The sequence below is a fragment of the Camelus bactrianus genome, chromosome 22 (genome assembly GCF_048773025.1).
Source record: "Camelus bactrianus isolate YW-2024 breed Bactrian camel chromosome 22, ASM4877302v1, whole genome shotgun sequence".
Taxonomy (NCBI): Eukaryota; Metazoa; Chordata; class Mammalia; order Artiodactyla; family Camelidae; genus Camelus; species Camelus bactrianus.
The window spans coordinates 31,369,731-31,397,539 of NC_133560.1; the positions used below are offsets into that span (position 1 = coordinate 31,369,731).

At 61.0% G+C, this 27,809-nt stretch overlaps 2 protein-coding genes across 13 annotated transcripts; both read right to left on the minus strand.

The window, feature by feature from the left end:
• Positions 1 to 7: 7 nt before the first annotated feature.
• ABCA7 (ATP binding cassette subfamily A member 7) lies at positions 8 to 19,615 on the minus strand. 12 transcript variants are annotated; one of them, XM_074351339.1, is made up of 47 exons: positions 18,713 to 19,615; positions 16,897 to 17,086; positions 16,717 to 16,810; positions 16,386 to 16,527; positions 16,187 to 16,305; positions 15,975 to 16,051; positions 15,547 to 15,627; positions 15,106 to 15,316; positions 14,854 to 14,993; positions 14,526 to 14,642; positions 14,148 to 14,315; positions 13,759 to 13,976; positions 13,279 to 13,455; positions 12,703 to 12,925; positions 12,344 to 12,565; positions 12,051 to 12,252; positions 11,647 to 11,757; positions 11,254 to 11,425; positions 10,850 to 10,981; positions 10,569 to 10,747; positions 10,235 to 10,372; positions 9,865 to 10,049; positions 9,709 to 9,781; positions 9,174 to 9,376; positions 8,858 to 8,918; positions 8,564 to 8,668; positions 8,310 to 8,464; positions 7,958 to 8,082; positions 7,786 to 7,872; positions 7,298 to 7,585; positions 7,043 to 7,075; positions 6,749 to 6,926; positions 6,498 to 6,667; positions 5,964 to 6,141; positions 5,623 to 5,738; positions 5,187 to 5,331; positions 4,969 to 5,092; positions 4,344 to 4,473; positions 4,150 to 4,270; positions 4,013 to 4,075; positions 2,895 to 3,001; positions 2,512 to 2,653; positions 1,712 to 1,846; positions 1,532 to 1,635; positions 1,110 to 1,202; positions 379 to 619; positions 8 to 282 (listed from the first exon to the last, which is right to left on the minus strand). In XM_074351339.1, exons 2-47 carry the CDS (start codon positions 16,960 to 16,962, stop codon positions 139 to 141), a joined length of 6,495 nt encoding a protein of 2,164 aa, XP_074207440.1. In that variant the 5' UTR covers positions 16,963 to 17,086; positions 18,713 to 19,615; the 3' UTR covers positions 8 to 138. The 12 variants fall into 12 exon arrangements, 10 of the variants coding, with proteins under 10 accessions (XP_074207440.1, XP_074207439.1, XP_074207438.1 ...); XM_074351338.1 differs by lacking the exon at positions 18,713 to 19,615 and adding an exon at positions 18,587 to 18,695; XM_074351337.1 differs by lacking the exon at positions 18,713 to 19,615 and adding an exon at positions 18,530 to 18,682.
• Positions 19,616 to 19,757: 142 nt separating this feature from the next.
• Positions 19,758 to 27,598, minus strand: CNN2 (calponin 2). The gene is made up of 7 exons (XM_074351352.1): positions 27,440 to 27,598; positions 23,500 to 23,621; positions 23,010 to 23,076; positions 22,770 to 22,907; positions 21,574 to 21,690; positions 21,276 to 21,422; positions 19,758 to 20,698 (listed from the first exon to the last, which is right to left on the minus strand). Exons 1-7 carry the CDS (start codon positions 27,500 to 27,502, stop codon positions 20,423 to 20,425), a joined length of 930 nt encoding a protein of 309 aa, XP_074207453.1. The 5' UTR covers positions 27,503 to 27,598; the 3' UTR covers positions 19,758 to 20,422.
• Positions 27,599 to 27,809: the final 211 nt, after the last annotated feature.

A 27,809-nucleotide genomic window follows, 5' to 3' on the forward strand; every position in this document is an offset into this window, starting at 1 on the left:
TCACTGCTTTACACCGCGACTTCTCTTTATTTCCTCCTGGGCAGCGACCCCTCTGGGAGTCTGGGTCCATGCTCCAGGCCCTCTGCCCTGCCTCTGTCACTTCCAGGGCCTCCCGCCAGCTCCACAGAGGAGATAGGCTCAGAGCACCGTCACGGCCATGCTGGGGTCATCGAGGGACTGGGTGATGAGCTTGGGGCGCTGCCAGCCTGGCACAGGGTCCGCTTCTGCCTCCTGTTCCTCCTCCTCCTCCTTCCCCTGATCCTTGGAGAAGTACAGGAATACCTAGTGGTGGGTGGCCCAAGAAAACAGGAGCGGAAGTCAGCTTGAGGGCCCCCAGCCCCACCCTTACCCCCAGCCCAGTCCTGGCGCTGCAGTCACCTCCTCTAGCGTGGTCTGGCTTACAGAGAAGTCCTCCACGCCATGCTCCGCCCCGTGTGCCGCCAGCTCTCCAAAGACGCGCGCCAGGGCACAGCGCCCTCCCGGGGGCAGCTGGAAGCGCAGGCGGCCGCCGTGTGCCTCCCGCAGCTCGGCCTCCGGGAACGCCGCTGCCACGAAGGCTGCCGCTGACTCAGACCGCGACAAGGGCACCCGCAGGGTCAGCGTGTGGCCAGCCCCGAATCTGGGGTGGGGTGGGCGGGGCCAGAGCTACAAGGCCCGCCCACAGCCCACTCTTCCCTACAACCAGCCCACAGCACCCTCCAGCTTTCCTCTGGCCCCATCCCTATCCCCAGCTCCTCTAGATCCCTATCCAACACACGTGACCCCAACCCCTGCTCGTCCTCGCCCCACCCGCATGCTCGTTTCTTGTCTAGTTTTGGTTTCCCCTAGGCCCCGCCCACATGAGGCCGCGCCCCGCCCAATCTCCAGGCCTCGCCCACTCGCCAGACCCTCTTTGGCCTCTGCCCTGGCCTCTTGCACCCTCACCCATCAGACCTCATCCCCATCTTGGTCCAGTCTCGCCCTCTCAAGCCATCTCTCCCGGACAGCCCATGATTTTTGCCTCTTCCCCAGAGAGCCAAGATGGCCCCGCGTGGTCTCTCCTCCGGCCCCTCCTACAGCCCCACGCTTACCTGCCCCAACCCCGGTCCTGGAGGGCTGCCCCCGCTCACCTGCCCTTGAGGTGCTGCGTGCTGCCCAGGCAGCGGAACCGCCCGTTCACCATGACGGCGAGGCGCGTGCAGAGGGCCTCACACTCCTCCATGCTGCAGGAGCCCAGCGCCGTGAGCTCCAGCCTGGCCTGGACCAGCCACGCCCGGTGCTGTGCTGCCCCTGCCGGGATCCTCACCCGCCACCTCTAGACCACCCTGTGCTCGCGGATAGTTCCTGTTGGGCCCAGACTGCTGTGTTTCCGGGGCCGGGTACCAACCCCTTGTGTCCTCCGAATCAGGCTGGGCACCCTCCCCCAAGGGCAGGACCACCCCATCCCTTGTGACCCCGTGCTCTGACACCCTCTCGCCGGGGCCTGGTCCACCTTTCTTCCCAGGCCGGGGCACCTGGACCCGCAGGCCTGGGCATCCAGTCTGGGGCCCACCTGTGCGAGGTGAGCACCACGGAGCGGCCCTCCTGCACCACAGCCAGGACGCTGTTCCAGAGGAAGCGCCGGGCACTGGGGTCCATGCCGGTGGTCGGCTCATCCTGGGAGGGGAGAGATGTTTAAGCCCCGCCCCACCCGCCCCGACTCCGCCTCTGCCTGGGCCCCGCCCACACGCACCAGAAAGACCACAGCCGGGTCCCCCACCAGAGCCAGGGCTGTCGCCAGCTTCCGCTTGTTGCCACTGCTATAGGTGCCCGCGGGACGGTCCGCATACTGAAGGAGCCCCAGGCGCTCCAGGCCCAAGCTTGCTGTCTGTGGTGGGCCAGAGTGAGAGTTGGGGGCCAGGGTGAGAGGGGCCAGAGTGTGCTTGGGGGAGGCCACGATGAGCCTGGTGGGGGCCACAGCGAGGGCTGGGCAGGAAGGTAGTGAGAGCAAGTGGGCACAGAGTGAGGGCGGAGTGAGCCCAGGGGTCCCGAGTGAGCGGAAGGGGCCAGGGAGAGGATGGGGGTGTGGAAGGTAAATAAAGGGGGTGGGGCCAGAGCGCATACGGTGCGAGTACAGAGCCGGAATGCCACGTGGGCGTGGGGCCGGAGTACGGGAGAGGCAGGACTTGGCCCAGGGGCAGAAGGCACCACCGCTAGGAAGCGCAGGCTGGACGGGAGTCCCGTGAGAGTGGACGAGTGGACGGGCTGGAGCCAGGAGGGTCAAGGAGGAAAGGGGCGGGTCCCTAAGCGGAGAGGGGGGTCAGATGCAGCCTGGAAGACTGTGGGAAGGGGAGGTGAACCGAAACGACTGTGTAGGAGCTGGGGGAGGAGCAAGGGGAAGAGCTGGGGGAAAGGCAGGGGCAGAGGACCAGGCGTGGGTGGACCTGGGCTCTGGGTGTGGTCAAGGAGAAGGCTTGATAAGCTGTGATCCGGGGCGGGGGCAGGGGACAGATGGTTGGGTGGGGGCTGGAGAGCTTGTTGGGGGGTGGTCACCTGGGCAACCTGGGCCTCAGGGACCCCGCGCAGGCGTGCAAACAGCTCCAGGTGCTCGCGGCCTGTCAGCAGCTCGAAGATGGCATCAGACTGAGGGCAGTAGCCCATGCCGCGGTTAGCTGCAGCCGGTTCCTGGGTCACGCTGGGGACGGGGCACAGGTAGCTCAGGGAACTGGCTAGGCCTCGGCCATGCCGGGGCAAACAAGGGTCTCAGGGCCCACCCACCCTGGTAAAGGACGGGGTGTCTCAGGGCCGAGTCCATGGGCAGGGGCGTGGGGGTCAGGCACTCAGGCCAGCCCGAGAGGACCATGCTGGGGAGGTAGTGGCCATGCGCGGGAAAGGGTGGTGGGGAGGAACAAGGGCTCCGGGCTGGGGCTGCTCACCTGTGGCCCACCAGCATGGCCTCACCCCCGCTGGGGAGCGTGTCCCCTGTCACCATGCGGAAGGTGGACGTCTTCCCGGCTCCATTCACACCCAGCAGCCCAAAACACTGCAGGTACACCCACAGGTGGCACTCAGTGAGGCCTCAGACCCTTGTCCCAGCACCTCTGATTTCTGGGGTAGCTTTCTCAGTTCCACAGGGACGGCTGTGGGCAAGGGGACCCCTGGGGCAGATACTGGGGTGTGCAGGTAGACGTAAAGCTGCCACTTAGCAGGAATGGTGGTTGGCACACAGCCCGTGTTGAATCCATCCGGGCACACAGCCAGTGCTCCGTACGTATTTGGGCAGGAGATTTCTGAATGTTTCCTGCCACGCATGGGGTACCTGATAGCAATGGTACCCAGAGAGAATTCAGGCTGGGCGCAAGTCAGCCTGAGGTGGAGAGGTTGGCTACACACAGTAGGCACTCGACACAGTGACTACAACTGACACTAACACGTCACATGTGTCCATGGGTGTGTGCCAGCCCCCAGAAGGTGGCCAGTAAATGGCCCACAGCAGGTAAGTCTGCACAAAGTAATTGCTTGAAGGTGAATCAGTACAAAGCAGGTGACTACTAGATACTGGCTGTCAGCAAGTGCTCAGACATATACAGTAGGAGCTCAGTAAATACTGTTGGTGCTTGATAAAAAGTTGACCATCACAAAGGTGACATTCAATACACTTTGGGTGCACACAAGGGGGCTCAACAATGCTTTAATGTATACAGTTCATAGTCAGTAAATGCTGGTACACAGTAGGTGCTTGATTAATATAACCGGCACGTATGTGGGAGCCCAACAAGTGCTCAACCATTAATTTGTCCTCAGTAGGCTTGTTCTAACACCTGATAGCACACAGTAGGGGTCAATAAATGTAAGCATGCAGTAGGTGCTTAATGAGAATTTGTTGGCTCAAAATTGAAGCTCAAATGTCGACAGCCAGTAAGTGCTCAATAAAGAGCAGCAGGTGCACAGTAGGTGTTCAGTAGAGGGAGATAAGCACAAACATGGTAAGGGGCGGGGGTGCACAGTAGGGCAGCCTCTCAGCCCTGGACCAGAACCTCCACCCTGGACCTACCTCGCCAGGGGGGATCCCCAGGCACAGGCGGTTGACAGCCAGTGTCCTCTGCCCACGGTACACCTGGGAAGGGCACAGGTCCATGAGAATGGGGAGTGGGCCAGAGGGAGCCCCCCAAGCCCGCACTCTGCACCCACCTTGGTCAGGTCCCTCAGCACCAACACATCCCCCTGGGTATCCCCTAGCATGACCCGTTCCCGCTCACGGGCCACATCTTCATCCTCCTCTCCAAGGGGGGGCAGAGGCTTCAGCTTGGGTCTGAGAACAGAGAGACATGAGTGAGCCCAAAGCCAGACCCCAGTCCGCACCACCCTCCCTGGTCCACACTGACTGTGGCAGGAGGCGATTGCGATGCTGCAGCAGGAGCGTGAAGAGGAGGAAGATGGGCCCCTGTACCACCATGGCCAAGAGGTTCTTGCCAACCACCTCCCAGCGCAGGGGTGACTGGAACTGCCCATCTCCTGTGGGGACAGGAAGGAGGGATTGGGTCATTTTGGGGGGCTTGGGATCTGGGTCCCTCTCTATTTGGGTTATTTTGGGTTCTTTTTGTTTGTTTGTTTTTAATGCTTCTGTGTGTGGAGGAGATAATTAGGTTTATTTATTTGGTGGAGGTACTGGGAATTGAACCCTGGACCTCATGCATGCTAGGCAAGCACTCTACCACTGAGCTGTATCCTCCCCTCAACCTTGGGTTCTTAAGGGAAAGGACCAATAACTGAATAGGCCACTCAACTGGGGTCTAATTGGCATAGAAAATAGTGGCATTACCATCTCCCTTATTTAGGGCCTCAGACCTCTTGTGATGTGACCAAGATGGAATTGACTTTTACGGCTGCTTTGCTGCACTTCTAACTTGGTCCACCAGTTCTTGGGGCCACCTAAGACCTTCAGTTCTCTTCCTGGGGGCTGTCATTTGTCCTTGCCTGTAGAATTGATGGCTAGAGGGAAGTTCTCACCCAAGCGCTCAAAGGCGTCAGCCATGGCCTGGTTCCGCACCATGTCAATGAGTCCCCGACCCAGGCAGAAGTGGGGAAAGATAAGGAAGACCCGTTTCAGGATCTGGCTCACCTCCTGCAATTTCTGCTCAAGGGCAGGAAGAAGGAGATAAGTCAGGGGCTGAGGCTGATGCCCCCATCCAACTCCAGCCCAAGGCCCAGGCTTGTGGTGCCCTTACCTGATCAGAGAAGAGCTCAAGCACAAAAGTGGCCATGCTGCCATTGGTGCCAATAAAGAGGTTGATGCAGGTGAGCACCACGTAGGCCGTGCTGGGCACGGAGAAGAAGAAGGAGGCTGGGTACATGAGCGGTGTGATCGACCAGCTGAAGGGTAACAGGAGTTGCTCTTACTGCCCAGACAGGGTGCTGAGCAGCCCTGAGAGGAATACAGATCTCCCCTCCCAAATTCTGTGTTGTAGACTCCTGTGATGTGGGCCAGGACAAGATGAGCTTTTAAGGCCACCTCAGCACACTGCTGAACTAGATCACACTTGGGGTCAACTCAGACCTCCAGATCCTCTCCTTAGGAGTTGCTACAGAGTCCCATCTCCCTCAACAGTATTAGGTGGTAGGGGGTATCAATAAGAACAAGCCCTGAGGGGCTGGGGGCCTCACCCATACAGTAGTAGCAAGAGCAGGAGGGCAGGCAGGTTGGCAGGGGCCACATACGCCCTCTGCTGGAAGGCCAGAAAAATGAGGACCACAATGCACGCTGGCACCAAGTAGTTACACTGCATTGGAGATGGCAGTTACACCCCTCAGTGTGCAGGGGCAGAAACTGGCATCCTCAGCACTGTAATCCCCCCACCCTCTGACCTCCTTGTGCTTTGGGTAGCAGGATATGAGGTCTCCCACAATCCCCAAGATTTCACTTGGGCCATCCTAGACATGATCTGCCCAGAAGGGGCAATGACAAGTGGTGACTGGGGCCCCATCCCTCCAGGCAGACACCGCACCATGTCCCAGACAAAGTTGCTGAGCCAGTAGAGGGTTGGGGGCAGGCCACCCATGCACTGCAGGTGTTTGGCTCGGGTGACACGCTCATCGATGAGGACAAGGGTGAAGCTGGCTGGGACGAAGGACATAGCAAAGACCACGCAGATGGAGACGAGCACGTCCACTGAGGAGGCCATCCTGGGGGCGAGGGTAAATGAGCAGCTCAGAGCGGAACTGGGCATGCCACAAATGGGACAGAGGTCCCCACGGCTGGGCATGGGTGGGGGACGGGGCCTGAGCCATTTCAGGTCGTTTGTCAGGGAGAGGTTGTGCAGGTCTCTCGTCGGATAGAGGTTGATGTGACAAGGATGTGCAGGCTGTTGGAGGAGACTGGAGCCTCATGCTGTCCCATTACCCTGGCCTAGGGAGTGCAGAGGGGCCGTTCCTGACCCCCATTTACACAGCAGGAGTGTGGCAGAGCATAAATCCAACTCCTACTGCCCAAAACACCAGAAAAACGGAGGCGGGGGGACACACAGGGCAGAGGGACTCACAGCGCAGCCTCGGACAGCTGCTCCTTGGTGAGGTTCAGTGGATGGTTGATGGTGATAATGCTGTGGGCTTGACGGGTGGGGCCTGGTGGCTGACGGGCATGTAGGAGAGCATTGTTGGCTCGGTTGACAAAGGCCACCATTGCGTGCCAGCCCTTGTTGTTGAACCATATCTAGGGTGGGGTGTGGAGGAGTCAGTGTGGGGGTCAGACCTGTCCCCAACAGCATCTGCCTGCTACCCGCTCTGTTCCCACCTTGAGGCTGTCCGGGGTGTCCAGACTGAGAGCCCATGCTGTGAGGTTGTTCAGGATGCGGTCGAGGGCCCCACCAGGTTGGGGACTCAGCAGGGCCCGCAGCTCCTCCACAGAGCGACCCACCTCAAGCCCTGAGGGTAGGCCGGGGTCTCGGCCCCCCAGGGAGAAGCCCCCATACCTGTGGAGCAGTGGAGGCAGGAGGGGAGGCTGAGGGCCTGGGCAGATGGGGCAGCAGAGTCTCCCAGCGGGAAGGCAGAGGGCACAGGAAGGAACCCAGGCGGGGACCCTCCTCACCTGACCTCATTCACCCACTTCTTAGTTTTCAGGCTGTTGGGAGAGACAGACAGAGAGGTGACTGAGATGAAGAGACAGAGATGTGGGGGAGTCAGTGAGATAGATGAAAAGGGTGAGGAGTGGAGGGTACTCGGGAGGCCCCAGCCCAGAGCCCCAAGCCGGGCATCCACCTCTGAACCCCCCAGACCAGACCGTCTCCTCCACCCAAGGACCCATGCTATAGCCGGGCACGCTGAGTCCAGGGTGGCGGCTCACCCCTGGCGCACCAGGCCCGGGTAGGTCTTGACCAGGAAGTCAGACAGATTCCGGCCGGTTAGGTTCTGGACCACTTCGCCCGAGCTGCTTGGCGCCTGGGGTGGCGGGGGACCACCAGCCCCTGAGGGACAGTCGGGCAGCAGGCGGCGGGCACCAGGCCGGCTACACTGGCAGGCTGGGGACGGAGACTCTGGCGTCCAGTTGCCCCTGGCCAAGACTTCAGCCACATCTGCAGGAACCTCGGGCACCGAGAACTGGCCGACAGCGGGCGGGGTGCACTTGGGCGCCCTACAGGGGCAGGGGAGGGGAGGGGTGGGGCTGGGCTGGGGTATCCGGCTTCCTGGGCTCCTCGAATGTGGAAGTGCCCAGCTCCCAAGCAGGCACGGGGGTGCCCCCGGCACCCGCACCCGCGGGGGCCCAGTGGCCAGAGTCCAGATAGTGAAACCGAGGCCAGAGAGGAGCAGGGTTCAGGCTTGGCAGGCCCTCACCTGGCGGAGTTATTTCCCTCCAATCCGGCCTCCTCCAGCAGTGCCTCGAGCAGATGGGCACGTTCAGGGTCGCCTGGGGCATCCTCGCTGCATGGAGTGGGGGTGCTGGGTCAGGGCTGCACCCATAGGCCCCTGGCCCTCCCGCCACCAGCCCTCTCTCCTCTGCGCCCACCTGAAGAAGGACACTTGGGCACCGTACATGCTGGGACTGAGCTGCAGAGGCGGGTAGTATCCAAAAGGAGGCACGACGAGGCTGAACGCCAGCGCAAGGCCCACAAAGAGGGCAGGCAGCACGATCTGAAGGACCAGCCCATCAGCTGTCCTCGCCGTCTACCCTCCAAGCTTGCCTGCAGCCAGCCTCCCCAGATCCCGCTCTAGAACCATCCATGGCGCCCCAGTGCTCTCAGTAAAAGTGTTCAGAGTGAGGGATATGCCTGGGATCAGGGGGCTGAATTAGGTCACAGAGTGGATTACAGGCCCCCAGGGTCCCCCACGCTGCCTCCCTGGTGCCCGGCCCCACTCACCTGTGCGAACAGGCCCCGGCGGCTGCGGTGGGCCAGCAGGAAGCGTTTGAGAAGCAAGGCCCGGAGCTGTTGGAGGGTCAGTGCCCAGCCCTGGACCCGGCCTGTGGCATCTGGCCCTGAGCTCTGCAGGGCCTGCATCTCTGGGGCAGATCCAGCTGTGCGGGGGGTGGGGGTGGGAGGTCAATGCCCATGCCCTGATCAGGAGGGGATCAGGAGGGGCCACAGGGCTACAGGGTTGGGTGGGGACAACTCACCCAGCTCCCCATTCTCCAGGGCGGACCCCTCGGGCAGAATCTTGAGCCGCGTGGTCACTTCCGGGTAATTCCTCCTCAAGCACTGGAGCTGCCTGTGCTGACCATCTGTGGAGCAGGGGTCAGGGTCAGCGTTCAGCCTGGGGTCTGGGTTTAGATCAAGGCTCACAGATGGAGGGGTCAGGAGCGAAGGATGTAGGTTGGGGGTATGCCTTGGGCCACGCTCAGCCAGGGATGGGGACTTGGTCTAAAGTCAGGTCCAACTCTGGACCAGGGTCAGGGGCCTGGGACAGGGACCTGTGGCTGCATCCTCTGGGCCTGTGTCTGTAGCACAGTCCTCTACCACCTTCAGGAAGATCTGGGGAGACAAAGCAGGGGGCTCAGAGCCTGGAGACACACAGGAGGGAGGGGGACTCAAGAGCCACCCAGCCCTCATTGGTGTGGGTCCCCAGGCCTCCCCAAGGGACTCTGGGCCTCCAGGCCCCTGCGTGTGCCCTGCCTCCTCCCATGGATGCCCAGCTGTCAACAAGCGGACTCCTTCTCATCCTGCCAAGCGCCACCCACTCCAAGCAGCTCGCCTCCCACGCTGCCAAACCTCCCCCAGCAGCCGCACCTCCTCGAGGCTGGTGTCGGAGATCCCGTAGCCGGCCAGCCCCAGCTTCCCCAGCTGCAGGTCCAGCTCATGGAAGAGCTCGGCGAAGCTGCCGTCCAGGGCACCCTTGTAGGGCAGTGCCAGCACCAGCTGGTGTGGCAGCTCCTCGACCAGCCGTGCCCCGGGCACCAGGCGCTGCACCAGGGCCAGCAGCTGAGGCACACCTGGGCGGGCAGTGGGGCACATGAGGGGCCCCGGAGGAGTGAAGTAGTCCCTGCTCCTGCCCCTCCCCCACCCTAGCCTCCCTGGGGAAGGGGCTTGGGTGCCCCGTGAGGAACCTGTCCCGAAAGGCAGAGGAGGTCAGGATTAAGCACCTGAGGGCAGGTCCTGACCTGGACTCAGAGCCAGAGTCCACCCAGGGGCAGGGGTAGGTTTGTGTGTGGACTCAGCCCATAGTCGGGGGTCAGGGGTCAGGGGTCCAGCCTGGGGTCAAAACCCTGTTGCCCTGAACCAAGTCACCGCCACCACCAGCCGCTCCCTCTGGCTCCTCCCTCACCAGCAGTGCTGCCATGGCTGCCCAGCTCCCCTTCCCGCCTGGCATCCATGCTGTCCTTCAAGTCAGTGGCACCCTGTGGACAGAGGAGCACCAACTGCCATGGCCATCAGGTCTGGACAGAGCCTTGAGGGTCAGTGGTCAGAGGTCAGCCCTCACCTTTTTGCTGGCAGCCAGAGGTGGGGGACCCTTCACCAGCGTCAGGTAGTATCCGGAGCCCAAGTGACGCCGCAAGAAGAGTGGGGAGCCGCAGCAGCACAGGCGGCCGGCCGCCACTATTGCCACACGGTCTCCCAACAGCTCAGCCTCATCCAGGTGGTGGGTGGAGAGGATCAGTGTGCGACCTGGGCATGGGACCCAATCCGCACGTACCACCCGGCTGCAAGGCCTCTGCCAGGAATTGCCTGCCCCATGTGGTAAACTCCTCCTCACCCCTCAAAACCCCATCCCCAGCACCTTCTCATCAGAAACATCTTCTGGCTCCTCAAGCAGAATCCAGGGGAACCTCAGGCCACCCCCCAACTCTTACCTTCACGGTATTTGAGCAGCAGCTCCCAAATGCTGCGACGGGAAGCAGGGTCCACACCAGCCGTGGGCTCGTCCAGGATAACGACTTGGGAGCCACCCACAAAGGCAATGGCCACTGAAAGCTTCCGCTGCGTCCCACCTGGGTTGGGACAGGGGTGGGGTCTTGCATGACCCTGCCCCCCCAGCCTCGGGCAGGGCTGCCTCCCTCCTCCCTGCCCCTTTCCCTACCCATCTGGGCCTCAGTGTCCAGCTCCGCCTGGGCCCCCAGATACCCGTCTCCTTCCGGCTTCCCACCACCCTGGGGATAAAGTCCCAGCCCCTCCCCCCAGCCTCACCTCCGCAGACCCAGAGGCTCCCCACCAGGCTGGGCTCACCAGAGAGGTGGCGCGTCTGTGTGTGCCGCTTGGGGACGAGCCCCACGTCCTGAAGCAGACGGTCCTGCTCAGGGCCCACGGCAGCTGCGCTCAGACCCTTCAACCGCCCGTAGAACCAGACATGCTCATCCACAGTCAGCCTGAGGCCACGGGCGGAAGACAGGGTGGCCACCATGGCTGGCAGGGCCCCAGAGAACACCCAGCCCCTCCCACTGCCGCCCCCGGGGCCCACTGTGACGCACATGTCAAACAGCACGTTGTACTGTGGGCAAACGCCCAGGTGGGGCCGGATGGCTGCCATGCTGGACCGGACGTCATGGCCCAGGACACAGGCAGAGCCAGCAGTGGGTGGGAAAAGGCCGCTCAGGATGGACCTAGGGGTGCACAGGTCTCAGAACAGCTGCTCCTTCAGAGGGGAAAACCGAGGCTCCCAGAGAAGAGAGACCAGCACTTACAGGATGCCAACTGTATGCCCATACCAAAGGGGTGTTACATCCCCATTTTACAGGAGACGGAAAATGAGGCTCAAAGAAAGCACTGCCAATTGCGTATCCAAAGTGAACTGGGGTCCCACCCTCACTGTACAGAAAGGAAACTTCCGACCCCAGATGACCCCTGGGAAGGGAGGGGAGTGCAGGCTGCTCACAGAGTAGTGGTCTTGCCCGCACCGTTGTGGCCCAGGAAGGTGGTGATGTGGCCCTGGTAGAAGTCCAGGCTGAGCCCCCGCAGGGCTGGCTGCGGGTTGCCAGGAAAGCACTTTTCTAGGCCCCGTATGGAGACCCCGGGAACCAGGCCATGTGGTGCCTCCTCCACCAGCACTGCGGAGGGAAGGTACAGTCAGCCATGGGAGCTCTTGGGGGTCTGGGGACCCTTAAAACTGGTCTGCGGAGTCGGGGACTTCTCGGGCTGGGGTCTGTAGGAGTCAGGGTAGCCCCAGGGGACCTGGGGAACTAGGGGGTGTCCAGAGGATCGGGATCTGTGGGAACCACGGTTTTGGGGGGGGCCAGGGAAGTGGCTGCTAATGTTTGTCAGGCCTCACCCTGTGGGTCCTGCGGGGCAGGGGGCGGGGCGGGACCCTTGGGGGTCTGAGGCCTAATCCAGTAGCTCCTCTGAAAGGGAAAGTTCCATGGTTCGGGAATCCCGTACTGGCCTGTGGGAAATGGTGCTCAGTCACCCCTTGAGCCCATCCTCCTGGAGTGTGCCAGCTTCTGGCCACACACCTGGGATTAGGCCATCCGGGTAGGAGGTAACCAGGAAGTCCCATCCGCCTGCCCCAGGCTGTCCCTCCACGCAGCCACCAGTGTGCATGTGCATAGGGGCAAGGAAGCCCCACCCACTCAGCTAGACCCGCCTCCAGGTACCAAAGGCCTTTCAGCCCCGCCCCACCCAGGGTCCCGCCCCTCAGCCAGCCTCCCCTGGGCTGGTGTCCCTCCTACAGCCCACCTGGGCACACGGCCTCCAGGTACCAAGTGGCGAGGCCGTAGAGAGTGGCATCGAGCAGCAGAAGGCCCAAAACCTGGGCCAGGCTGAAGACGTCGTCCGTAGGCGCAGTGCCCATGTTGTGCCACTGCGCGCCCTCGCCCTGCTCCTCCAGCAGCGCGAGGCTCTCGCAGCCGAAGCCAAAGGCCACAGGTGACAGAAGGCTCTGCGGGTTGGGGTAGGGAGGTAGGTGGGTCAGCGAGCAAGGGCAACTGAGGGTGTTCAGCACCCTGGCACCCACCCGGATCGGCTCTTACCGCGGCGACGCGGCCGCCCACCGGCAGCTGGTCCCGCCAGGCCACGCACAGCACGTAGGGCAGATAGAGCACGAAGTAGGTGAGGCCCCCGCAGGCGGCCGCCAGGTTGGCGCGGGAGAAGAAGGCGCTCAGCAAGAAACTCTGGACCACCGTGGCCACGGCGAAAGCCGCCAAGAACAGGAAGAGCACAACAGGGTGGCTGTAGGGAAGGATGTCCCCAAGCTGCGGGAGTCAAAGGGAGCTTGAGGGGGTGCTGGGATTGGCCCAGTGACACGCGACAGCGCGAGGCGCCCTCTGCCTGTTATCCTCCCACGTGCAGCACACACATTCTGGAGCCAGGCAGGCCAGGGTGCGCCCACCTTGAGCACGGCCACGAGCAACGCGGTGCTGAGAAGGAAGGGCCCGAGGCAGCTGAGAAACCAGCCCAGCCACAGCACAGCGCTGCTGAGCCCCATGGCGCGCATCGTGTGGCGCAGCCGTGTCTCCTTCTCGCGCACCACAGCCTTCACGGTCAGCGCCACCGAGTAGATCCAGGCCAGCGTCAGGAAGAGCGGCAGTGAGCGGCTCAGCACTCGCAGGAACCTGAGGCAGTGGGGCAGCTGGGGTGGAGGCCGAAGACCCCGTGCTGCCCCCATCAAGCACAATGGTTCCCGCCCCGGGGTCCCAAGGTGCAGCCAGCAAACATTTGCCCTCCCTTATCCTCGGACCCCTAATGGCCCCTCAGGGCTCCAGCTGCCAAGCCACCTTCTCCCTGTGTCCAGAGACCCCAGACCCTCAGGGATCCCTGCTCCTCCCATTACAGGTCACAGGAAGTGGTCCCTCTAAACCAGTAGTTCTCAGCCTTGACTGCATGGATATTCCAAAGGGAACAGAGGCCCCACCCTAAGACCCGGGAATCTGGCATCTGGGTGAATGAGTGAGGACAGGGTGCTCACGCATCATCCACATAGCAAGGGTAGGGCATCTGCTGCAGGTAGAGGCCGGCGCGGGGCGGGGCACCGCTGAGCACATGCACGGCAGCGCGCTCCACCATGTCCTGCAGGTACACGAAGCCGCCCCACACATAGCGCAGGTCTATCAGGGGGTCAGCGGCGGGGCCAGGGTCCCAAAACCTGAGGGGAGCACGGCGGTGGGCTGGAGGGAGTGGCTGGGCCCTGCCCATCACACTTTTAGCTCCACTCTCATATGCGCGCTCAATTAAGCACCTAGCCCCAGCTGCTAGCGGCTCCCATCTTATCCCAGAAGCCAGTGTTGACCCCGCCTGCCACGCCCTTAGCCACGCCCCTCACGCATCATAGGCCCCTCCCACCACGGACCCCAGTTGGTCTAAGGAACCTCTGATAGGCGAGAAGCTCTCTGGCATCTCTAGACAATGGAGACCCCGTCCTCTTGGCCCTGCCCCACAAGGCCCCCACCTGTCCCTTATCTTATTGGTTCTGGTTACGTCATCGATGTCCATACGGATCTTGATGCGCAAGGGACCAGGGCCTGGGAACTGCGTGCGGTCCGGGGAGTCCTCCGGCCCCAGGAAGACAATGCCGGCCCAGAAACGGTGCTGGGAGAGCAGTTCCAGGGCCCGCTCCACCAGGGCGGCCTCTGAGGGCACAGCCTCCAGCTTGTCCAGGGTCACGCACTGCAGAGGGGCCTGGGTGTGGGTCCGAAGTCCCAGGGTCCTCCCCTGGACCTTGGGGCCAAGCCGTGCTTCCTGCTCAGAGCCCCAGAGTGGGGCCGACCCCTCCATCGGACCCCCACAGAGGGGCTGCCTCTCCGCTTAAGAGATTTCCCCTACTAGACGGCCCCTCACCTCCAACACGCGGCCCAGCATGCCCACCAGATGTCCCATGTCAGCATGGGCCTCCTGCCAGCTGTAGCCACCTCTGTGTGGGTTCAGAAAGGCACGGAGGGTCTCCACCCGGTCCCAGCCTCCAGGTCCTAGCTGCTTCCTTCTTTTGTCCCGGATTTGCAGGAGCTTCTGGGGGGTGTTGTGGAACGTGGGGGTCTGCACTGGGCATTCAGGGCCATTGCACCTCTTCCCATCCCTGGGGCCTGAGCTCACCATGGACACCACATCCCACCTCCACACTCTTGCCCAGAAGGCCCTGCCCTTTGCCCAAGTCCTCCGCAGGGGGTGATGGGTATGGAGAGGTGGGGGTGAATCTGCCACCCTCCATCCCGGCCCCACCTGCAGCACGGCTACATTTGCACTGTCATTCATGAAGTTGAAGAGCTGGGGTCCCAGCAGCTCCCACACCTCCTGGACGTCCTTCAACACAGCCAGTTCCTGGAAGGTTCGGTTCACCTGTAGGAGGTGGGCGCTGAGGTCCATGCCAGCCTCGCCTGTTCATTGACACTTCCCTCCTCTGAGGACCCCTGCCCACCTCTCCCGCTCCCTCCACTCTGCTCCATCCCGTGCCTCTGAGCCGTAGCCCACGCCCATTCCCTCTCCACCCAGGGTCTGGGGCTCTCTACCCTGGGCTGAGGCAGAGACCAGGGACCCCTCCCACCCTCACCTGGGCCATGAGCTGCCGGGTGAAGGGCGTATCAGGAGCAAACAGTACTTTCCCCAGGACCAGTGGCTTCAGGCGCCTCCAGAGCAGGTGGGACATGGGGTGGGTGTCCAGGGCCCCCATCAGCTCATTGCACTTGGAGCCTGGGGCGGGACACCATGAGGTCCTGCTCTCTCTCTCTCTCACACACACACACACACACACACACACACACACACACACTTCCCAGACTGGGAAACCAAGGTGGTCACTCACTCAGGCTGTCAACAGGTAGGGCCCTTGCCGGCTCCTGTCCCATGAGCTCCTTCAGGTCACTGGCCTCATACCAGTTGAGGGAGGGCCCCCCCGGTTTGCTAGGTCCCTTGGCACTGCAGAGGGCCTCTGACACCACTTCCAGGGGGCCAGTGGTCCTCTGGGGTCTCTGCAGCAGCACCCGCAGCTCCACCAGGCTGGGCAGCTCCAGGACCTGGAGGTGGGTCACCAGAGGGTCCTGGCTGTCTTCGCTTCCACGTGGCCCCCCCACCACGCCTTCACCAGGGCAAGGGACTCTGCCGGAAGAACCCTCTCCCTCTCTTTCTGCTTGTGTTTCCCCAAACCTACAGAGGGTGGGTGCGTGGGGCTGCCCTGTCACCCCACCATCCGGGCGGCCACAGTTCCAGTTTCCTGGCTGGGGTCGAGGATGCATAGGCCTCTTACCTCCTGGGCCAGGTCCTCTGCTGCCTCCACAAAGCTGCCCATGGACTCTGGGGCTTGGCCCAGCACAGACCCCAGGGATTCCTGGAGAGAAAGGTGACAAGGAGTCAACGACATTCAGTGACATCTCACAAGGAGAGGCTTAGCCAAGTTTCCACGGGGTCAGTACTTTCAGAGACCCCATTTTACAAACAGGGAAACTGAGGCTCTAAGAGGCACATGATCTGTTCAAGGTCTCAGGGCTGGAGTCTTCACCAGCATGCCAGACGTGGCTTGTCTGGGCACGGATCGGACAAGGAACATCACACTGGGCACCAGGGACAGTCCAGGCCAAGGCCTGAAGGCTGGAATCAGAGGTCCCAGAAGGAGGTGCCTGGCCCAGGATGGGCAGCGCCGAGGCCCCATGAGAGCAGCGTCCCACCCCACCTCACCCCTCGCAGCAGTGTCCTCAGCAGCTCAGTGGCCAGGGGTGGTCCCTCCTTGGGCTGGTCACTCGGCTGAGGCCAGGCTGAGGGAGTAAGGCACAGAAGCAGAGGGTTAGGGAAGCTTAACCTGAGACCCACCCCCAACCTGCTGCCTGTTTCACAATCAGGCAGAGGCTCAGTGCTCAGCCCTGCCTGCCCCCAGGCTCCTGCCTTCTCACCTGCCCTAGCTCGGTGAGCTGCCCTCAGCATGGGCATGAGCTTCCTCAGGCTGGCCAGCATCCTTTGGGCACTGGGGCCCCCCAGGACACTATGGGCATCTGCCAGGAAGCGGGAGACCCTGGGGACAGAGAGAGAGAGCGGGAGGTGGTGGCCAATGGGCACCCCCTCACCCCGCCGCTCCCACAGCCTCTTACTTACAGGGAATCCTTGAAGTTGCTGACGACTCCAGGCTCCTCTCCAGGCGTTGGCCACGGGAAGCAGGTGTTGTTCACATTGCAGATGAGGCCCTGGAGCCAAGGAATGGTGCCCGCTGAAGGCAGCGGCTTGTTGGGGAAGTGGCCTGCGGGGACACCGGATGTTGGGGCTCTTGTCCGAGTCCCCATCGTGATCACGCCCCCCGCGACAGAGCGCTCACTCTCGGCCATTATTTGAGTGCCTGATCTGTGCTCCTAACGCTCACTGGGGGCCCTGTGGATAGGGTGACCATTGCCCTCTGCCTCCCAAAGTGCTGGACGCTGCGGGGGCTTACATTCATGCTGCTCGAGTGGGGGGTGGGAATGGCGTACGGCCACCAGGATGAAGAAGAGAAAGAGAGGCCACATCAACTCCACCAAGAGCTGGATCTGCGGAGGCAGAACAGGCGGGAGGAGTGGGGGGCTGTGGGGGGCGCCCTGGCCGCCCCGCCCTGGTTCACCCGACGGGGCTTTACCGGCTGTCTCCTGCGATACAGTAAATTCTTCCAAAGCAGCAGCATCAGCTGCGTCCAGAAGGCCATGGTGGAAATGGACGGGAGACAGGACGCAGGGGTCAGGCTTAGGACCTGCTGTGTGGCTGCGAGCAACTCCCTGTCCCTCTCTGAACCTCATCATCTATTCCATTGTGCAGGGTTCCTGGAAGCTCTGCTTAGAGCCAAGAAAACAGTAGGCACTTATTAAAGCGGCTCGCCTCTCCCGGTGTAGTAAGCCAATGGGAGCCCTGCCCGAAGCCGTCCTCGGATCTCATTGGTTTTCGGGGCTGTCGCTCCTTCCAGGGCTACCGGAGGCGTCCGAAAGGCGCTCAATTAATCCTGCAGGGGGGCGGAGCCTCAGCTTAACTCTTTCATCACCAGGTTCCCCCTGAAGCCCCACTTGGAGGTCTCCAGGTCCTGTCCCCCAGCCATGTCCCTAACCCGCGGGGAAGTTCCCTTTACCCCGGCTCTTCCCCAATGATACTAGCAACCAGTATACACTGTGCTGGACATTTTACACTACTGACTGGAAGAGGGGCCACCCCAGGCCCCTAGAGAGTCAGGCCGAGACACTCAGCTAGAGGCCGGACCCCAGCTCTGCCCACCCTCATGTATTATTCATTGTTCAGAAAAATCACAAGATCCTGAAAATGAGTGAGTGGAAGGAGCAGCGAATGAAGACTCCTGGAACCAGCGATTCCTGACACTGTCTCTTAGTTGGAACTGTCCAGCCCGGCCTACTTCATCACCGTACAGATGGCGAAGCTGAGGCCGCCAGTAGGGCACAGAGTGGACCCAGGACCCTCGGCCCCCACTCCAGGACTCTCCTTTACAAATGGGACCTGGGGGAGAGGCCTCAGTTACTCTACTTGTAAAATGAGGCATAGAGTTTAGGGAAGAGGGACTGCAGGTGTATGTGAGGGAGGCGGGGGACTAGGGACCTGAAATGGCACTCATTCGTTGCCTAGAGAAGTCTTTAAAAGTTTAAATTTAACTTAGGAGATACTTTTGCTTGAGTAATGTTAAAGTTATCCTAAGGGAACAGAGAGCCCCGACTGATCTAATCTTATCTGACCACAATGTTTGAGGGTCCCGCCTGCTTAATCTTGTTTTTGCAAAGTGCTCTGCTGCACAGAGCAGAAGGAGCCAGGGGAATGAGCGGAGGAATGAGGGCGAAAAGGGCAGCCAACGAGAAGAAGCCACAAAGAGGAACAGATAAAAGGACCCAGCTGAGACCCCCAAGGGCGGCAGTTCCTGGTCAAGCCACCCGGGCTTACGGCTCCCCCGCTCCCCGCTCCAGCGCCTTTTCTTCTTCCCCTTAAGCAATAAAGCAGCTTTCACTCTGTCCCTCTGCCTGTGCTGCGAATCCTTTCCAGCCAGCGGGCAAGAACCCACCTTTCTGTGGGACCCCCATTCTAAAGGGGAGTCTCCCATCCGCTAACGTATGTTGGCAAAGCGCCTCTCAGGGGAGTCTAATGCCCAACCTTCCCCTCGAGAATGAGTGGTCAGTTCTGCGGTCCCCGACACTCCCTGGCAAGGAGTGAAAGTGAGAGTCTGGACTCGGCCCGCATCCCTTAATTCCCAGGGAATCTACCTTTTTCCCAACCATCCGTACCCCCGCATCCTTCCTTGAGAGTCTCAGGGCCATCCTCTTTCTCTGGGAAGCTCTCACCGTTCCAGCCCCCAGCTCTTGCCGCCTTCCCTTCACCTGACAGCGGCCTGGGAGCGCGGCTCCTTTAAGAGCAGCCCCACCTCCCCCCTACTCCAGAGGGCGAGGGGTCCCTGCAGCGAGCTGTACCTGTGGACCCTCGCGCGCTGCCGCGCCCGGCCCGGCCCGCCCATTCCACCTCCATTGGCTGCCCTACCCGCCACTCAGAGGCCGGGCCAGCCAGGGCCGCGCGCGCTGAGGGTGGAGGCGGGGTCACAGCGGAGCCACGCTGAGCCGGGTTTCTTAAAGGGCTGGGAAGGCACTCCTCTTGCTCCAGCACCGCGAGGAGGCGGGGCGCTCGGCTCAACCCCTTCCGCCTGGGCTCCGGACACACGGGCCCGGCTGTCTTCCCACGTTTCACAGCTACCTGCAATACCGCAGCCCCTGGTCACAGGAGGTCCCTTTCTCCCCACTTTCCCCTGGGGGACCCCAGTCCTAACCAGACTCGCTCTAATACCCTGGGGCTCCATTTGCGCATCCAGGAAACGGGGGTTCGGAGAGTCTTCATTCTTTCACTCATTCATTCATTCCTTCATTCCACAAACATTCCTCGGACCCTACAGTGGACCAGGCGACGGCAGAAGAGGGAGGGGCCGCCAACATTCTAAGATTAGAGTTGAGTCATAATGGTCACCCTGATTTTGAAGAAGACCTCCAGATCAGTTTCTCCCTCTGTAATATTGGGTATATTTCACAAGATCATGATGAAGTTGAAACAAGTGTGTGGATCGACAGGTCTGAAGGCGCTGGGAAGGGTGAGAGGTGTAGGAAGGGCTCCGTGGAAGGAGGTGGTTTTGGTGCTGGGGCTTTGAGGATGAGTTTGCCAGGGAGGGCACTCCAGGTGGAGACTATACCAGGCTGGATGAAGCCCAGCTGTCTACGTGGGGCTGGGGGATAGGGGCGAGGCTCCAAACTTCTCCCCCTCTGCCCCAGGCCTTGATCCTCAAATCCCCAAATCCCAGACTCTCCTGTACCCCGGGCCTCAGCTGCTACCCCTCCCAGGGAGGCGGTCCTGAGGACCTCCACAGAGGTTTGCCTTTCACTCCACCCCCAGGCCCCCATGGCTCCGGAAGGGATCAGAGGCCAGCTCGGCCCGCCCCATCCCCAGGCTGTCTTGGACACCGACTCCAGCACCTTCATTTCCTAAAAAGAGGCTTTATTTCCTTTGGTCCACAGTCGGTATTTCACATTATTTCTTGGTCCCAGGGCTCCTGGGCAGGGGCTGGTCCCTAGGAGGGCCTCCGGGTGGAGGTACCTGTGCAGCACTTGGTAGGGGAGTAAGGACGAGTTGGGGCGGCATCTGGCTTTGCCTCAAACTTTCAGAGCTCACTGTCCTGTCTGGGCCTCGGTGTCCCCACAGGCCCCTGGGAAGGGCCAGCGTTGCTGGCCTGAGGGCCCTAGGGAAATTCAGTACTTTATGAGGCTTAAAATATTTGGGGACTGTGGCCTGGCCTTCTCCTAGGGAACCTACTTCCTTCAGCACCCTCCACCATCCCCCACACTGTTCCCCTGGAAAAAAAAAAGTACTTTCAAAACCGCCTGAAACTTTTGTGGGTACAGAAACCACAAACTGATCAGCAGAGAAAAAAGAAGAGGGGAAGAAGCAACCGGAAACCATTTGGGGCCTGAACCCCTCGGAGCCGGGGTTTCTTCTTCCCCTCGGCAGCTGCCTGGCCCAAAGGCTGCTGGGAAACTGCTGCCCGGAGCACTCAGACATGTAGGAAAACAAGACAAAAACACAGAAAAACCCGAAAACCCAGATGGGGCAACAGATGTGGGGAGATAGCCCGCCTGGGCACCTCAGTAGCCTGCCTCCTCCTGGTAGTAGGAGGGGTACTCTGGGGCCTCCCCTGGGCTGGGGCAGTCACCGGCAGCCCCTGGAGCTCCATCGGCTGCTGGGCCTTGCGGGCAGTACTTGGGGTCGTATATCTGTCGGCCCAGGCCGAACACCTGGCCGCTCTGGTTGGCGCCCTGTGTGTAGCCCATCTGCAGGGACATGGAGGAATTATCACATTTGTCTGTCCCCAGCTTGGTGTCATAGATGTGCCGCCGGGTCCCTGGAGCCGTCATGCCCACCTGGAGAGGGAGGAGAGGCATTAAGGAAGGAAGAAGAGGGGGAAACAGAGGCCCCGAAGGAGAACTTCCCCCAAATTCCCACATCATTTCCCACCTCCCCGTCTTTGCATTCACGGTGCAGACTACTACAGACCCTCCCAAACCCTGGTCAGAACCCTCTCTTTTCTGACTCTGTGCTGAGTTGATCTCAATTACCAGTGACCCCCCTCCCTAAGGACCACAGTGTTTGGGCCCAGCTGTCCCTGCCAGCTAGGAAGCTGCTCAGGCTGGGGCTCAGGTCTTCCGGAGACCATCAGTGATACTCAGTGATACACAGGAGGAAAAGTGACACTCGCAGGATCTAAACATATCAGAGTTGGATGGGCTTTCAGGCAAAACTTTCAGGGAACCTGAGGCACGGAGCTGGGTAGTAACATCCCCAGGGACACACAGCAAGCTGAGGCAGAGACAGAGCAGGCAAGGCCACAGCGGGTAGGAGGGAAACCCAGAGTGGGGTTTTTCACAACAGGGATGAGCCCTTGGAGTCTGGCGAGGAGGGGAGGCAGGTGGAGGTCTGGCGGGACTGGGCGCAGCCCACCTGGCTGGCACACTTGTTCGTGCCCATCTGGAGGCTGATGGTTGAGTGGTCCATGGGTGGCAGGATATGGTTCTTGGGGTCGTACAGATGCCTCCTGGTGCCGTAAGCCGTCATGCCCGACTGGCTGGCACATTTGTTGGTGCCCATCTGCAGGGAGGCAGGTGGGAGAGGTCAGATGGTCCCCGCCAGGCCACTAGACCCTGCCCCGAGCTTGAGGGGCTGCCGGGCTGCACGGGGCCTGGGTCGCACCAGAAGCCTGCCCACCAGGGACCCCGGGGTGGAGCAGCCCAGCGCCTACCTGCAGCCCGATGACGCACTGGCCCGCCTTCATGGTGGCATCGTCGAAGTTCCGTTCCTGTTTCTCCGAGTATTTGACACCAATGTCCACACCACTCTGCAGCCCCTTCGTCTTAGCCTGCAGGGGAGGGGGACAGGAGTATCAGGGTGGGGCAGCCCGGTCCCTCAAGCCAGGTGCATGGTGTATGAGCCCAGGGGAGGCCTAGGGGCTGGGCTGCAACCTGCCCCCTGCACCTGCCGCCCAACCCTTTGGGCACATCAGACTCAGCAGGTCCTGTGGCTCCCACCTCCCCTCCCACGGCCATAGCGGCCCCAGCCTTCCAATTGCTCAGGCTAAGAATTTGGGGTCGTCCTCGCCGCCCGTGTCTCTTACCTTTCTTCTGCCCTTCCCTGGCCACCCGTCCTGGCCTCGGGCACCGTCTCGCCGGAGGCCTGCCCTGGCTCCACCCCGGTCTCTGTGTCTCCACCGCCCACGGGGCAGCTACCAGAGGTTCCCAGAAACACTATTTGGAACCCAGTTCCCTGATGTGCAAACCTCCTCCTCAAGCCCGTGGCAGAACTGGCAGTTCCCTCCTCCTGAAGCACTGCTCTAACCCACCCTGGTCTAGCTTTCAGGGTCACCAGACCCTGGTGCAAGCGTAACACTTGCTTCTCATAATGTATAATCTGTAAAAATAGTTATTTGAAGCCCAAACCGTCATGTGGACTCTGGGAAATAATGAGGTGTCCAAGGAGGCTCATGGACTGTAACCAAGGTGGGGAGGCCATGCCTGAGCGGGGCGGGGGTGGGGGCAGCTGGGAAGTCTCTGGACCTTCCAGTCGGTTTTGTTGTGAACCTAAAAATGCTCTAACATATGAGGGTTTTTTTAATAAAAAAAAATTGTAGGGGGAGGGAATAGCTCAGCGGTAGAGCGCACGCTTAGCATGCACGAGGTCCTGGGTTCAATCCCCAGTTATTTCCATTAAATAAATAAATAAACCTAATTACCTCCCCCCACCAAAAAAAAAAAATTTTGTTCATGACCTGCCCAGAAAGGGGTGGACTGTGTCTACCTTAGTCACCCTCGAATCCAAAGTGTCTGGTGCCTTGTGGGTGCCCAAAAATCTTTCCAAAGTAAGGAATTAAGAGCATCTGTGGATCTCCGCCTGGCTTGCTGTGTGACTTTGGGCAGGTGGCTACCCCTCTCTGGGCCTCACCTTCCCAGCCAGGGCAAGAAGAGACACCTGCACCTGTGTCAGGTTGCCACTCTCAAACAGGTCGTTGGCCTCGAACAGATCCACGGGGTTCATGCCGTAGCTGACCATGGCCTTGATGAAGTTGGAGAGGTTTTCTAGCTGGGAGGAGGCAGGAGAAGAGGGCGGTGAGGGGCCTCAGTCTGCCCACCTGTCAGGTGGGGCCCCCCAGCCCTGTCCTTGCTCCACCCGCCAGTCCCTCACCTGGTGCCAGTTCTGCATGGAGCGGTTGATCTTGGGGACTGAGCCTGGTTGCAGCTTATTCATGAGTCTGTGGGGGACACATGGGTGGGGGGACACGGGAACTTCCATCAGGGTTGGGGAACCACAGAGACCCAAGAGACTAATTCATGCCTTCCTGGCCAATCTCACTGCCTCTCTCTGGGTCTCAGTTTCCCCCCGCTGCAATCTAGTCTTCACCACCAAAGAAACAAAGATGCCAAAGAGTGACAACCACCCAGGATGCAGCAGAGAAAGGCCTCCAGTCATGTTAGAGGCTCTCTTGAGAAAGGACAGGGGTAAGGATGCTCCCCATTAGTGATCCTGGACAAAGCAGTAACACAAGAAAAAGGAAGGGTGAGAAAGACCGGAGACTCTTGAAGGAAAAGCAAGAAGGTGTCACACAGCACGTGGAGCATGACCTCACTGTGCACAGCAGTCAGGGTGATGAGCACATGCAGACACACGCACTCACGTGCATAAGATAAGTCCGTCCTTCAAACCCTTTTGGAAGTCGGGGCCTATGGAGAGGCCGGTGAGTCCCTCAATCCAGCTGCGGAGTTCCGCCTCCTTCTGAGGGTCATACTTGGACAGGAGCTGGAGGAGCAGAGGGCACAGGGTTGGAGTAAACACACACCCAGCTGTAGCCTCATGAAGCTTCAGATGGGGTGGTGCCCATGGCTCCAGGGGAAGAAGAGACAGTGGGGCCTGGAGGTCCCCATACCACCCGAGCACACAACTCCCCTTTCCCATCAGCACAGATAAACCGCTCCGTATGTCCCACTGATCAACATCGGGGATAATCCAGTTCCAGTGGTGCCAAACCCCACACAGCAGCCAACACGAACCGTAAAGGATTTGCACTCCCCTTCCGCCATCTCCCTAATCTCCAGGCACTAGAGACACTGGCCCTTCTCTGTTCTGGTCTTTAAACTGTGGTAAGATATACACAACACGCACCACTTCAAGGTTCATAATTCAATGGCATTTAGTACATTCACAGTGTTGTGCAACCATCACCTCTATCTAGTTCCAGAACATTCTGTCAATCCAAAAGGAAGCCCATCCCCATTAGCTGTCACCTCCCACTGCTCCTCCTCCCCAGCCCCTGACAACCAGGAATCCACTGTGTCTGTGGACTGGCTTGTTCTGGACGTTTCACATCCACGGAGTCAGACACTGTGTGTCCTTCTGTCTGCTTCTCGCACTGAGCATCGTGCTCTCAGGGTCCGTCCACGTGGGAGCGAGTGTCAGTACGTCTCTCCTGTTCACGGCCGAGTGATGTTTTGTGTGTGGAGGGACACACTGTGTTTATCCCTTCACCCAGTGATGGGTATTTTGGTTGGTTCCACCTTTTGGCTGTTGTGAATCACGCTGCTGTGAACATCCATTTACAAGTTTTGTTTGATCACCTGTTTCCAATTCTTTTGGGTCTATACCTGGGAGTAGGATTGCTGAGCCAAGTGGTCATTCTATGTTTAACTTACTAAGGAAACACCAAACCTTTCTCTGCTCCTTGAACTGGCCATACCAGTTACTGCCACAGGGCATTTGCACATGCTGTCACTGTGGACTCAGACGTTTGCATAGCTGGGTCCCTTCCTTTGATCCATTTGTAGCTTGAAGGTTACCTCCTTGGAGAGGACTTCCCTGACCACCTGGCTGTGAAGGCCCTCCTCATCCCAACCTGGCTGTGAAGGCCCTCCTCATCCCACTCCCGGTCCCGCCCCACCCTTCTTTGTCTCCGTCTAACCTTCCTCCACCTTCTACGAGCTGATCTATCTCCTTGCTTATGGTCCATCCCTACTTACAGGCCTACAGATTGTGCGTTCAGCTCAGGCTGTCCCTGGATAAAGATGCTCGTGGTCCCGGATCAGCACACACTGCTGCTCACAGACTCAACACTTCCTGTTCCCCAAGGCAGCATCTCACAGCCCCCAGGGAGACCCAGGATGGTGTGTAGGCAGCAAAGGGCGGCTCCTTGGAGGGGTGGTAGGAAACTGAGGATCTGGCTGCCGAGGCGGGTGGGCTTTCTGTCCCAGACCCCTGGTCAAGTTTACTCACGCCGACCCCACCCCTCTCCCTTCCTCTCCTCCACAGCCCCCAGGGGACTGGGACCCCAGTGGCCCTTGCAAACCCAAGTCTTCTTCCCAGCTCTGCCCCCAACTCCCTGATGATCATGGACAGTTTTCACCCCGTGCCTCAGTTTCCCCATCTATGTCTAAATCATTTTCATAAGGCTCACCAGACCTGGGGCCCTGATTCCAGCTTCCTGCCTAGAAACCTCCACACACCAGATCAGTGCCGAGCTGCCCAGAGCGCAAGACAGACAAAGGCGGGGAGGCTGGCCTGCTAACCCGATCCGCCAGGCCCACCCCCTCCCTCAGGCCTTGGTCTCTGGTTCCCACACCCCCACCCCTGGCGAGCAGCCCCGCCCAAACGAAGCTTGCAGGGTCATCTTGAGAGCTGAGCTCGAAGCACAAAAGCTGGTCTGGAGGCCTGGCCTGCCTGCCCAGCTGGGGCCCGTCCCTGACGGCTCTCGGGGGGTCAGGGGAGGTTGGGGGAGCAGGGTCCCGGGGCAGAGGCGCCTGGCCGCCCCGCCCCACAGGGGCTGCCTTCCTCCCCTGCTGCCCAGTCGGCCTTCAGCGCATTCCTCCCCACCGCAAACTGCCAGGAATGCAGCCGCTGCCTCCCTGCTAAATCGGGACCAGCTGTTCCCGGCGGCCCGACCCCCCCAGCCCGCCAGAGAGCTCAAGAGGGACACACTGGACATCAGCCTGCCTCTGTGCCATCCAGCCAGGTGGCAGGAGTGGGAAGTGAGGCACAGGCTGGGCAGAGGGGGCGCCGGGTCTCCCCACTCAAGCAGCTGGGAAAGTGGGTGGCGCGTGGGCTGGAAGCCACAGGAACCTGGCTTCCAGTTCTGGTGTGGAATTGGCCTCTGAGTGACCCTGGCAAGCTGGTGGGGGCCCCGCCCAACCTCCAGACCTGCAAACTGAGAGTTGGTCACAGGAAGCCTTCTGACTGACCTCCTCCCTGACAGAGCAGGTATCAACCTGCCCCCATCCCTACTGCCTCTCAGGAAGCTGCTCCCACCCCTGCTGGGGCTGCGCCCTCACCCACTTCCTGCTGCCTCGGGAGAAGCCAGCGCTGCCCTGGAGGATCCAGGGCTGTAAGGCACTGCCTGTGGCAGGTCTGGGTTCGAGTCCTGACTCTGCCACTGGCAAGCTGTATGGTTCTGGGCAGTCTGAAAGGCGTCTCTGAGCCCTGTGTGCAGACCAGGGGTCTTAAACCATCTCGGTCCTGGGTAGGGCACATAAAAGCATCCCCCCCCCCCAGCTGGCTCTGTCCCCTGGCAGACCCGTGCGGTCCCTCGGCTCCCCTGGCTCCCCAGAACAGCTGGAGGGAGGCTCCTCGGAGCTCCCAGAGGTGATGCAGAGACCCTCCTGTCTGTGGTCCCGGCGTGCCAATGGGGCAGTGGCCTGGGGGCCGGCAGGGCTTCATCCCCGCTGTGCCCAGGCAGGCTCCCAGAGGCTGTCACTGTGGGACCACATTCCCAGGAGCCTTGTGGAAGTGTGTGTGGGGTGGACAGGGGTGACAGACCTCCTCCAGCTAGATGGCCCTTATCTGTCAAGCCTAGGACCTCCCCCTGGGTCTGGGATCACCCCCTGCTCCTCTATCCCTAGATGGGCCGATCCTGCTGTGTGACCCTCCAGAAATGCCTGGCTCTCTCTGAGCCTGAACCACAAGTGTTTTCTTAAGAGGTGTCTCCCCAGCCCCACCCTGAGTTTGCAAGTTACAAAACCCACTTCCCAGGGTCACGTTCAGGGGACCCCACAGGTCCTGTGGGCCCTTTTGCTATCCCTTTAAGTTTGTCAGCTGGGGAGAAAGAGAATGTAGAAGGAACAGCCGGGCCATGGCCCCTCAACTCCAACTTCCCCCTTGGTGCCCCACCTCCCAGGTATAAGAGGTCGGGAAATTCCGGGGGTGGGGGGAGGGCACAGGCTTCTCAAAACCCAGCGGCCGGCCCCTACCCTTCCTGAAACTTAAGTGGCCCCAAAAGCAGAAGTGGGGTAGGGTGATGAGGAGAGGGGCTGCTGGGGTCTCCTAAGACCCTCAGGGCATTCTCAGGCCTTGCAGCGCTGAGGGGCCCAGGGCTGGGGGGCTTCAGACGAGGTGGGGTTGGGGGAGCAGGGCTTGTGGAAGGGGTTAGACTCAACCACTCCTAGATGTTAGGCTATGCTAGAGCACAGACATCACCGCTCCCCCAGGGTTGAGGGAGCCTCGGGAGGCACCCCCAGATATTAGGGAGGCGGAGGGCCGCCCCAGTTGGTGGGGAGCCTGGCGGGGCGCCCGCCCTGCAGAAGTGGAGGGTCCGACGACTTGGGCTGGCGGGGCGGGGCGCGCCCCTCACTCACCCGGTTCTTGACCTCGGCCGAGAGCCCGTACGAGGGTCCCTTATTGAACTGCGTGGAGCTCATGCCTGGCGGGCGCGGCGGGCGCGGGACGGGACGGGACGGGACGGGACGGGACGGGGCGGACGGGCGCGCCGGCGGTGGACGCGCGGGCCGGGCGCCCCGCCCCCGCCGCTGATTGGCGCCCAGCGCACATGTCCTTATAAGGCCGCGACGCGCCGGATTCCAGCGGCCGCCGGCTTCCTGAGCCCCCCAACCGCTCCGACCCCCGCCCTGGCGCAGCATCCCAACACCAGGGGCCCGGAGGGCCCCTCGCCCCCTCTGAACCCGCGGGGAACTGAGGCAAGGAGGGATGGGGCCTGCACCACTGATA